Source organism: Plecotus auritus (genome assembly GCF_963455305.1).
Source record: "Plecotus auritus genome assembly, chromosome: 2".
Taxonomy (NCBI): Eukaryota; Metazoa; Chordata; class Mammalia; order Chiroptera; family Vespertilionidae; genus Plecotus; species Plecotus auritus.
In genome coordinates this window covers 58,661,122-58,674,046 of record NC_137771.1, presented here as the reverse complement: position 1 = coordinate 58,674,046, position 12,925 = coordinate 58,661,122, and the positions used below count along the sequence as shown (strand labels likewise).

The following is a 12,925-nucleotide window of genomic DNA, read 5'->3' as shown; positions in this document are numbered from 1 at the left end:
AGGACACATATGTAATACCTTAATCAATAAAGAAAAAGAAAGACTTAAAACACCATTAAGTGGAAAAAACAAAAATCAAAACTCTATCAGAAGTTTCCGACACTGAACCCTCTCCAACTTAGTAGAAACCCCATGCATGCCTCAATACTTGCTATACTGAACTCTACAGAAAGTTAAGGAAGAGAGAGAAAGAATTCAAAAAAGAAGAAGCCAACCATGTACCAATAAGTCTCTCATCTAGCTTTACGGACAGTCCTTATGACCCGCCATTCCCACTTGAGAATGGACTCGGATGTTTTTTTGACAGGAGCCTTGAATTACTTAACAAAGAAGTCCAAGTATTTTACCTTCATCTGTTGCCTTTTCTGTTTCAGCACCGACCAACAACTTGAAGCCACAGCCTAAATATATGCAGAGACAAAAAAATAAGTCTTAAATTCATAACTATATAAACTTTCCATTTAGAAAAGAGTGATTTTTATTAGAAATTCAAAGTTTATGGGTCTAAAATGTTCAAAACATTAACTACTAATAAGAACTAGTCCAAGTTCCTTCTATTGTCTGCAAATATTAATATAGAACTCAGAAATTATTATGCGTTCAGAGATCATAATAATCTGGCCACTAGTAAAGGTTTTGTCTTTATAAATTTAACAATTAAATACAAAGTCTCTAAAGAAAAAAGGCTGAACTCTGGTACCAATGACATTGGCAATTAGAGTTCAACTCTCAGAGTTCTTAAGTTCTGTTCCTATGTGAAAAGAATACATATATATCTATAAAAATCTATAATAATAAAAGCATAATATGCTAATTAGACCGGACGACCTTCTGGATGAAGCCAGGGCTGCGAGGGAAGCCAGGGTCCCGGGTGCTGGCAGCCGGAGGAAGGAAGGCCTACTCTTGCACGAATTTCGTGCATCGGGCCTCTAGTATATATATGTGCGCATATATACATATATATATATATATACGCACATATGTACACACACACACATACATACACACATATATATATATACACCCATAGATGCACATATACAATAAATGTTTTGTGCATAACAATGAAAACAAAGTACTTTTTCTTCAAGAATAGCACTGCTGGAAATAACCGTGGGTAAAGCTAGCAGTTTTATCCAAATTAAAAACTAAAAAATACAGCTATAATGGTAGGGACGAAACACCCACCTGGATCCTGAAGAAATCTGACCCTACTCTGGCATGACCCAACTTTAATCAAGGTCAGTTTACCAAAGTAGTTATAGAAATGGAGATAACATGTACCTCTTATGGTTAAAACATACTTTGAAGTAAAAGTGGATTTATTAGAATTGTTTTAAATTTTTTTTTAATCCTCATCTGAGGATATTTTTCCATTGATTTTTAGAGAAAGTGGAAGAGAGAGGGAAAGACAGAGAAAAATACCGATGTGAGTGAAACACTTCGATTGGTTGCCTCCCGCACATGCCCCAAACAAAGCCCAGGCTGGGGAGGAGTGTGCGACCATGGTACATGCCCTTGACCAGAATCGAACCTAGGACCCTTCAGTCCACAGGCCGATGCTCTATCCACTGAGCCAAACCAGCTAGGGCTGTTTTAAAATTTAATGTCAGGAATTTGCAAAATAATTATGACATAGCCCATTGGAACATTTTTTTTGAAGGCTTCAAACTTCATCATGAATATCTATTCCACCTACTTCCAGGTACACACTTAAAGCCCAACCAAAAAAAAGTCAAATAGAGATTTGAGTATGAAAAACAACAGAAACTAAAAACATTCAAAATTTAGATTATAGATTAAAAACCTGTTTCTTTGGGGGAGGGCCACATGCCTACTCCTCCCCCTAATTTTATAGTATTTGGGAACATGAATCCTCATATTTTACTTAAAAAAAAAAAAAAAATATATATATATATATATATATATATATATATATATATATATATATATTGTCTTTTGACTGCAACTGCTATATTTCAGGTTAGTCATGGCGCCATTAGTTACAGACAATTTTTTGTTAGGTCCAAACTAGTCTGAAGCTTGAGGTATTTTGTTTTTATTTTTAGATCTAAAGAAATATTGACTATTTCAGGTCAAGGCAAAGACTGATAGAAAAGCCAAAAAGGAAATTTCATCTGAAGACATATATTCTACACATCTGATCCCAATATCAAAGGATGAATCACTGTCCACACTAGTCATTCTATAGGTAATATACATGTAAATCTTATTAATCTTTCCAGTTCTGACTGTTTTTCATTAAATTTACATGGTTGAGAAAGAAAAAAACACACACTACTTACAGTTTCTTTGAAGGACGAGTTTAGCCAGCGATTATTTACTACATTCTGTATGGATGTGGGTGGGTTTTCTAAATCTTCAAAGGAATCCATTAATATAAAATCCAGAACAACATCATAAAAATTTAGATTTTTCACCTGCATTAAATTATGAGTTAAAACAGAAATTATTATTATTACATAGATCTTAAATGAAATCTGAGCCAGGGCTTCAGACTTTATAACAGCTGAGTGCTTTTAGTTGAATCAGATTATATCTCTGACAAAAAAGAGAGGAAGAGGAGAGACCAATATGAAAACAACTCAACCCCAGAAATTACACTTCACATGACAGGTGTTCCTTTCTAGATCCATCCCATCAAGTGAAATTAATCTTTCCTTTCACTCTATGCTAGGAGTTCTCTGTTCCTGCTTTCATTATGGTATCCACAAAGCTCATTCTGCTTTGTCACTGCGTTATTGGTGTATCTGTCTTGCCCACAACATCATGAACCTCTTGCTCTTTCATTCATTCATGCATAGTGTACCAGGTGCTCAGACTTCTAGAGTAAGCAAACCAGATGCTTAGTTTAGTGGTAAAAACAAACAGCAACAAATAATCCCACAGAAACACAGTTATAAACTGTGATAAGGACAGTAAAGGAAAAAGTACATCCTATCTAATAAAAGAGTAATATGCAAATTGACCATCACTCCAACACACATGATGGCTGCCCCCATGTGGTCAAAGATGGCTGCCCCCATGTGGACACAAGATGGCCACCACAAGATGGCCAGCAGGGAAGGGCAATTGGGAGGGACCAGGCCTGCAAGGGAGGGCAGTTGTGGGCAATCAGGCCAGCAGGGGAGGGCAGTTAGGGGTGACCAAGCCGGCAGAGGAGGGAAGTTGGGGGCGACCAGGCCTGCAGGGAAGGGCAGTTGGGGGGGGGGACCCAGGCCTGCAAGGGAGGGCAGTTAGGGGTGACCAGGCCTGCAGGGAAGGGCAGTTAGGGGTGACCAGGCCTGCAGGGGAAGGCAGTTAGGGGTGACCAGGCCTGCAGGGGAGGGCAGCTAGGGGTGACCAGGCCTGCAGGGGAAGGCAGTTAGGGGTGACCAGGCCTGTAGGGGAGGGCAGTTAGGGGCAATCAGGCTGGCAGGGGAGCAGTTAAGCATCAATCAGGCTGGCAGGGGAGTGGTTAGGGGGTGATCAGGCTGGCAGGCAGAAGCAGTTAGGGGCAATCAGGAAGGCAGGCAGGCGAGCAGTTGGGAGCCAACAGTCCTGGATTGTGAGAGGGATGTCCGACTGCCTGTTTAGGCCCGATCCCAATAGGGCAGTCGGACATCCCTCGAGGGGTCCCAGATTGGAGAAGGTGCAGGCTGGGCTGAGGGACACACACCCCCATGCACGAATTTCATGCATCAGGCCTCTAGTAGTACTATGAGATGCTATGGTGGAGCTTCTAACCTAGACTGGATGTCACTGAGGGCTTTCTTTAGGGAGGCATCCAGGTACAGAAAACACCTTATCAAGGACTTTAAGGTAAGAAGGAACACAGTAATGTTGAGTCAAAGAAAATCACAGCAAGTGTGCTATGGCTCGCTATAGCAGAGAGCACAGAGGCACAAGGAGGAGGGGACAGCTCCTGCAGAGTTTATGGCCCATGTTGATGATTTTGGATTTCATCTTCACAGTATTTTAGGGGGGCAGTGGTGGAAAAGAGATGGATGATTGGATTGTATTTTTTAAAGACCGTTTGGCAGCAATGTGGAGAGTAGAATGGAGAAGAGTAAGAGTGAATGCAGGGAGGGGAGGAGTAGGCAGGGAAGACTGAGGTAGCCCAGAAAAGCCTGTAGTTACTCAGACTACAGTGGGGCTGGCAGGAATAGAGAAAATTTGAAGAAACTGAAAGATGTTTAGAAGTTAAAACTGACAAAAAGCAAGAGAGGAATACGATAAAGTAGGTGAGGACCAGGTCTCTGAAGGAGGTGTGAAGGAGGAGTCCCAGGTCTCTGGCCTGCACAACTGAATGGACGCCAATTCTTTCACCAAGTGAGGGAACACCAGAGAAGGAAAGATTATGCCTCTGTGTCTCTATACCTACTGTTTTCTCTGCCCAGAAAGCCTTTTACCTCTTGCAAACTCATTCTTTAAGCTCCCATTACAACAAAATGCTCCAGGCTCATCGTGTACTTTCCCTATTCCAGTGCTGAGATCAGCCATTTTCCCAGAATTCCCTGCAGTTGCGAATGCAACTTAGAAGCCAAGATCTGTGTGCCCTTGAGGGGTCACTTCTTTTAAGGTGTAGCTGCTCCCAAACCCTCTCAGTGAACAGAGATGGGAAGTACATATGTTTATACATATGCAAGCCTTTATATTTATTTCTATATCTATTATAAACTATGAATTCACGCTATTAGCTCCAAGTCTAGCCCTAGCTTTTTATACATCCCTTCTCCGACAGTAAGTAGCCTGGCTCCAATTATTCTCAATATACACTGAGTGGCCAGATTATTATGATCTCTGAACGCATAATAATCTGGCCACTCAGTGTATATCCTATATAATAAAAGGCTAATATGCAAATTGTCCCCTCGACCAGGAGTTCGACCAGCAGGCCGGCCGGCCAACCACCCATGTCCCCTCCCCCTGGCCAGGCTGGCTGAACCCCACCCATGCATGAATTCACACACCGGGCCTCTAATATATATATATATACATATACATATACATATACATATATATATATATGTGTGTGTGTGTGTGTGTGTGTGTGTGTGTGTGTGTGTGTGTGTATATATATATATATATATATTTATATTTATATTAGAGATCATAATAATCTGGCCACTCAGTATATTGTTTGTTTGATCCTGTATATGTAGCCAAAACCCTGCCCATCTGAAACCCTCTCAGCACAGGCCACCCCTACTGCCCTGCTAAGGCCTGCTGCTGACTTTCAGAAGGAAGCGAAGAAGGAAGGGAAGGAGGAAGGAAAGAGAAAGGCTTTTAAAAAAACAATATTTTCAACTGTTGCCCCAATGTATAAAGCCTGTTGCTGCTATTGTTTATGTCTCTGCCATTACTACTACCACACAATTGGTTTTACTATCATTTAACAAGGACAAAAAAACCAAAAACCAGTCGCCTCAAATTATGTAAATATTATGTGTAAATAACCAAGGGGAATAAATATTAAAAAAAATTTGAACTTACTCCTTTAGCAGCAAGTTCCATTTCAGTACTATCCCAGTGATCGGTCTGTTCTAAAAAATAGATCATTTCATCAAAAACATCTTCAAACTTCTTTGGATTCTGCAGAAGAAAACACACTTTAACCCTACACTAAACCTCATAACAAGGATCAAGCCTGCAAAGTACATGAATTACTCTTAAAGTCAATTTTTGCTAGATCTTCATTCGATTAGGTTACTGAGTTAAAATACATTTTCAAGATACACCATATTCATTTGGTTTAATATTTTGTTGCCCTAACATTTTGAAGAAGCCAAAACTAAGACATTTGTAAAATGTCATAAGCAAAGTGCCTAATACTCAAACATGTACACTTATTTAGGTCAGTCCTTAAGGTGAAAACTTGGTCACAGAAGACACCATCTAATGCTAAAGAGGCACTTCTACTTTTACAGGAGGAACTCTAGTTCAAACCACCTATCTGCCATGGGAAGGCCAAGAAAGCACCATAAATTAACAGTGGGAATTGCAAGTAGTTAATATCATCTTTCATTTATTTTACACTTTGTAAAAAATTTGTGTTCCCAATTATCAATTATTTAATCAGCATAAGAATCCTCTGAAATAGGGTACCATAAATATAATTTTATTATTCAAATGATGGGGTTGAGGTTCAAACGGTTCAAGGAAAGCCTGTTTCAGTTTGGTTTTCTTCATCATCTGGACACACCTTGCATACAGAAAAGTGGTTCCTTATAGTTTTAATGAAGTTCTTTTCATTGTTTCTGACTCATCCAGTCCCATGAAGATGAATGAGAGGAAGAGGCAGCTCAATTTGCATTTTCAGATTTCTGAGATCTATATTATTTCCTGGAAGCTTCTTACTGAACAGAATTAAGGGAGCTAAGAGAAGAGGTATTCAAAATAATAATAGTGGTGATTGTTAGCAGATCTAATGATGATGCTCACCATGACATTCATAGATCTTATGGCAAATTGGGAATAATTTATGAGAAACAACTGGATCAAAACAGAGTGGGCTTTATACGTAGAAAATAATTCAGCCCATGCTCTTTGGGTTATTTTATGTGAACCTTTGCAACTATCTACAAAAACTATTTTTTCTATTAAAAATTAAATGCATTTTAATCATCAGTCCAACAGAAACAACTATGAAAATACTTGCCAACAAAACAAGTTACCTTTCGTGCTTTCACAATTAACGCTGATAAAATTTTCCTTCCACTCTCAGCAAGGAATATCCTATTGGCTGTTTCTGAAAGAATAACCTGAAAAAATATACATCCCCACACAAAGAAAAAAGAGACCTGCAATGAATTTGAACGGACACTTGACTGTATAGCACATCTAAGCACAAATAACCCTAATGCAGTTAATGCATTGTATGTGGCACTATTTCAGACCACAGAGAAAGCTCTAATTTACTAAAATAAAATGAGTTCTTGAAACCTATAATAAAAAACATTAAAGGGAGATAAATCTGAATTTAAATTCTGTTCCATTTAATATTAGAAAGTCCAAAATAAATGATACAGAGCCCCAAAACATAAGAAAATAAAGATAATTTTGTTGTTTAACAACCTTATTTCATTTTTAGGAAACCAATAATTTTACAAATGATTCAAATAAAAAACGATCTAGAACACATACTAATTGGTAATTTTAAAAAGTAGGATTTTTATTTTAAGCAGCCATTTGTACACATCTGCAGCATCAAAATATCCTGTTTTGACAAAGTGGGGTGGACCTGGGAAGCTATGGGAGAGACAATGACAAATGAAGCCAAATGAAGGGAAACAGGAGGCAGGAAACATAAACTTGGTGGACTTTATATTTGCCATCAGGAATAACAATAACAAGAGCAAAGAGCTGTGCTGTTTATATGCGGCTGGACTCTATAGCATGAGGGTGGGGTGAGTGGCTGGGTAAAGTCACTTAATGTTTAAAAATAATACCTGAAAAGCCTGTCGTATACAGTGAAGTTTGGCAAGAAAATCACTGTCTCCTAGGCACTCCAGCATTTCAGTTCTATGTAATAAACAGGGGAGACAACTGTTACACTGCATTCAAGATCAAGGCTACTACAAATTTGGATTCAAACAAGGCTTAACCTCAGGAACTTAACATGAAACACATGTCTTTTCAATACTGACAAAATATGTAAAAAATTTTTTTTGAGCCTAAAAATATACTTTCCCCTATTCTCATTAACATTTTAAATAAATATCATACAAACATAGCAATAGTACCTTAATATTTTTCATAAGCATAAGCAAAACTGAAGTGGTACCTCAGCACTCTTGAGTAAATTTTTCCTTCTTCAACTAAATGCATGGCCTCTTCATAAAAAGGGCAGTGGCAAAGAGACTCCAGACTGTAAGAATGCCGGACTTCTCTGTGTTCTGCAAGCTAAGCGTGACAGTGGGTTAGAACAGACTGCAATGATATAGGAAAAAAACTATGAACAATAGAAAATCAGATCTCACTAACATCAAAATATACTCAATTTGATAAAGCCATAAAAACTATTCAATAAGATTTCAAAGCTATCATTTAGAATGATAAAGATAAAGAGCTTCCCAGTCAAGAAAAAACTAGAGGAGTTCATCACCACCAAATCAGTATTACAAGAAATGTTAAGGGTCTTCTTTAAAAAGATTTAAAAGAGGTAAAAAATATTAATAAAATGATAATAAGTACATATCTATTAACAATTACTTTAAATGCAAATAGATTAAATGCTCCAATCAAAAGACATACGGTGGCTGAATAGATAACAAAACAAGACCCTTACATATGATGTCTACAAGAAACGCACTTTAGATCGAAAGACACAGACTGAAAGCAAAAGAATAGAAAAAGATATTTCAGAAAAATAGAAACAAACAAAAAAGCTGTGATAGCAATACTTACAACAGACAAAATAGACTTTAAAACAAAGAATGTAAAGAGACAAAGAAGGACCCAGCAATTTCACTTCTGGGTATTTACCTGAAGAAACCCAAAGCACTAATTTGAAAAGACATATGCACCCATATATTCATTACAGCATTATTTACAATAGCCAAAATATGAAAGCAAAGTAAGTGTTCATCAATAGATGAATGGATAAAGAAGCGGTGCATATATACAATGGACTAGGACTCGGCCATAAAAAATAATGAAATCTTGCCATCTGCAATAACATGGATGGATCTAGAGGGTATTGTGTTGATTGAAATAAGTCAGACAAAGAAAGACAAATGCCAGACAATTTCACTTATATGTGGAATCTATAAAACAAAACAAAACACATCAAGCAGAGCAGAAACAGAATCATAGATACAGAGAACATTTTGACGGTTGTCAGATGGGAGGGGGGATTGGGCAAATGGGAGAAAAAGGTGAAGGGATTTAAAAGTACAAATTGGTAGTTACAAAATAGTCATGGGGATGTAAAGTACAGCATAAGAAATCCTAATTAATAAAAGGCTAATATGCAAATAGACTGAACAGCAGAACAGCGGAACAACCAAACAACTGGTCGCTATGACATGCGCTGACCACCAGGGGCACACGTGGAACATGGTGGATATCAGCAACAGGCAGCAGAGTGCGGAACATGATGGGCATTGGCCACGGTGGAATGGTGGAGCAGGTGAGTGGGAATGCATGCCAGACCAGGACAGGGCGCCGGTCGCTGTCATTGGGGTAAGCCTCTGGTGGTTACTGAAAATTCTTTGCTCCCGTGCGCTGCGGTCCTGCCTGGTGCTTGCACCTGCTGCCGGTGCCAGTCCCGCTCGCAACGCTGCCGGCGCTGGAGCTGCCACTTGCACCCGCTGCCAGCGCCTGGCGCTGGTCCTGATTGCTCAGCGCAATCAGTGGGTGTGAGCAGCAGCTGCCGGCCCCGATCACCCCTCAGGGCTTCTCCACCTCCCCCGGCGCACCGTGGTCCCACCTGGCGCTCACACCTGCTGCCAGCACTGGCCCTGCTCCACCTGCTACCAGCATTGGAGCCACTGCTTGCACCCGATGCCGGCGCCTGACCCCGATTGCCGCTGAGGGCATCTCCACCTCCCCCTGCTCCTGAGGGGCGATCAGAGCAGTAGCTGCTGGTAGATGAGGGACTGGGGGCTGCAGCGGGAGGGGCTGGGCGTGGGCACGGAGGATGGGCCAAGACCCGCCCCTGTGCCCACCGCAGCCTTGCAGCCCACAATTCCTTTCAAGGTGCACGAATTCGTGCACTGGGCCCCTAATATAGTCAATAATATTGTAATAACTACATATGGTGTTAGATGGGTACTAGATTTATTAGGGTATCATTTCATAACTTATATAAATGTCTAATCATGATGTTGTACATCTAAGGCTAATATAATACTGCATATCACCTGTAAATTAATTTTTTTAATAATAATAAAAAAAAGAACATCAAGGTCAACCAGAGATGAGAGGTTAGGAAATTCTAAGCTTTTTCCTGCACACATGCATAGCCCTGCCATGTTTGTGACTGTCTAGATTCCCAGAAATATGCTGGAGCTTTTCAAAAACCCTATAAACATCTCATTGCCCAATGTTTTCTTTTAAGTTTTTTGGTCAGCCTCTTGCTAGCCCTAGCTGGTATCACCAACTCAGTCAGCTGCAATGTTAAACAATTATCACTAATTGTTTTCAACAAAGGCCCAAGGGACAGAACTCTTTGTACAGAGCAAGCTCTAAGTTAGGTCAAATAAAAGACAAGTCTTGAGAAGGGAGCTTTACAAGTCAAATAGTGATAATTCTCCAGGAATGGGGCTTTTCAGAAGCTTCAAAGCCACTAAGTTTCTTCCAGTGGCTGCTGAGCCTCTGCTTTCAAAGTTACCATAGTTGTGAGACTGTTGGTTTTTAAGACTACTGTGAAGAAGGAGATGGAATAAAGCAAGTTAAGTATCCACAAAGTTCACTATTCTTGAGATTCAGCCATTTTTCTTGAACAATGCTCCTTGAATCTTTAAAAGTATTTCATTAATTTTCAGAGTTCTAAAAATTACTATTTTGAAAAGTTTTGCTAATGTTTTTATGCTTTTGTGGAGATGTTTAGAGGTTTTTACTCTACTATTCTAGAAGTATTTTTCTATGCTATAATTCATATTCACTCATTGCTGTGCTAAATGCCTTACCCTGATTATCTCATTTACCCTTTCCAATAACTCATAAAGTAGATACTTTTATTATCAACATTTTAAGAAAAAGAAACAGTGATTTAGATTAGCAGGCACATGCTCCAAGTCCCACAGCTAAATAGTAGAAGTTAAATTAAGCCAAGGCATTTATACCAGAGCTTATACTCTTTTTTAAAAGATTTTGTATTGATTTTTAGAGCGAGAGGGAGAGAGAGAGAGAGGGGAACATCAATGTAAGAGTGAAACATTGACTGGCTGCCTCTGCACCCCCGCTACTGGGGATCAAGCCCTAACCAGGAATCAAATCTGCAACCTCGGTGCACGGAATGATGCCCAACCAACTGAGCTACACCGGCCAAGGCTATACTCTTAAATATCAAACTGTTCTCTCCTATCAGCTCTATCCAGAAAGCCAAGGAAGAAAAAGTTTAAGCATCAGCAATATTTAAGATGGTATAAATATGACTATTTGACCAGAAGCAAAAGGAAAAAAAAGGTAAATGGAGATAATAATATCTGACATCATATATTTTCTGCTTTTAAGTAGTATTTCCCCTCATAGTTTAAGGAAAATATATTATGCTACTGGAAAGTGTTTGAGGTTAAAAAAAACAAAACACAAAACATAATGGGTTTAAAAAAAAAAACTTATAATGAAAATTCTTTAGATATTAAATAGTTTAAAGTTTTGAACCACTGTCAAAACAAATAGGATCTATGTACACCTACCAGTAGGAAAAAATTCTGAGGAAACTGGAGCTCCAATTAAACTCTCCACATAAAATAATTCATACTAACAAGAAGTGAACAAATCCAACAAGATTCCAGAGTCAAGTCTTGATTTATTGGTCTACCTTGCTTATTTGTTGGCTTGGCTGAGGTGATCATTTAACTAGGTCTCTTAAAATAGGCTTGCAGCTGTGAAAATACATCATATTGAAGATTTGACACTGGCTAACATTATCATCAACTCTTCCTAAGAGACAATAAGTCAGAAACATTTATTTAATAATGAATCTTGAGTTTTTTACAGCAAAAAGCAAATCTAAAACAATGGCTTAAATTCTCTTTAGAATATAGTTTCTAGGAAGGATTTTTTTGACAAAATTTCCAAAAACTTTTTAAAAGGCTTTCGAAAAAGAATAACATTTTACTAGAGCTGAGATGTATCTTCTGAAGCAGGGTCAGTAACACGGTTTAAATGGGCAATTTACCATGAAAGGGGTTCTTTTTTTTCTTACTGAAACTTTTGAAATGTCCTTTATTTCCAAGTCATTCTTCCCTCAAAAGAGTACATTTCAAGAACCTATTTAAAATTTTTCAAACAGAAAAGTAATACTATATTGGTTTCCATCAAAGCACCATCCCACTTTATTAGTTATCTCCCATAGTTCACAAGTACCATAAAATGTCCATGTAAGGAATCAAACAAGTCAATAACAACAGCAATAAAAACAGATAAAACCCAAAGATGTACCAACGAGCACAAACAATGTTTTGGAATTAGCTGAAGATTTCAAACATCCTAAACTGCTTCTCCCTTGCCCTCTGTGAGGTGCAAGAGGGGCTGACCCTCATCTTCTTTGGCAAGCAATGATTGTGCTGAACGTAAGGTAGTATGTTTTAAAGCCTTTATATTTTTAAAAGCCTCTGAACAAACATAAAAGAAATGTCGAAAGTCTCAAAACTAGTATGGGTCATGAAATAGGCTAAGTTCCACTTTAATATGGACGATTTTTTACATGTTTACGTGTTCCTTTAAGATCAACCACCTAAAATTACAAATAGAACTTACTAGTACAGTTAAAGAAAGCAGGCTATATACCATATCTCACTAATAGAAAAGAAATAGAAAATAACAATAACTCCAAAGTGGTCTTCAATGATTCTCTCTTCCCGGTAATGTCTCATTCCATGCTGAACAGGACTAACATGTGTAACCGATAGGATATTGTAGAAATGATAGAGTGTGATTTCTGAGGTGAGATCTTAATAGTCACTGCTCCCATCTCACTCTCCTTTGGATCACTTCCTCTGGGGGAAGCGAGGTGCCATGTTGTGAAAACACTCAAGCAGTCCTACAGAATAGTCCACATGGTGAGCAAGTTAGGTTTTCTGCCTTAGGTAGCACCGACATGGCATTCATGTAAGTGAGCTATCTTGAGAACAGATTCTCCAGCCTCAGTTAAGCCTTCAGATGACTGTACCCCAGCCAACATACTTGACTACAGCTTCACAAAAAACCTCAAGCCAGATATGCCACTTCCAAATTTTTGACCCTCAGAAAT

At 38.7% G+C, this 12,925-nt stretch overlaps 1 protein-coding gene across 2 annotated transcripts in view; it reads right to left on the bottom strand.

The window, feature by feature from the left end:
* Positions 1-12,925, bottom strand: part of MIGA1 (mitoguardin 1) — a gene marked incomplete at its 5' end in the record, with an annotated part of 97,094 nt that overhangs the window by 11,198 nt on the left and 72,971 nt on the right. For both annotated transcript variants that reach the window (XM_080658155.1, XM_080658154.1), the window contains 6 exons: positions 348-401; positions 2,307-2,441; positions 5,497-5,595; positions 6,678-6,764; positions 7,452-7,524; positions 7,787-7,905. In XM_080658155.1, coding sequence (XP_080514281.1) covers positions 348-401; positions 2,307-2,441; positions 5,497-5,595; positions 6,678-6,764; positions 7,452-7,524; positions 7,787-7,905 — 567 coding nt within the window. The remainder of the gene's footprint in view (positions 1-347; positions 402-2,306; positions 2,442-5,496; positions 5,596-6,677; positions 6,765-7,451; positions 7,525-7,786; positions 7,906-12,925) is intronic.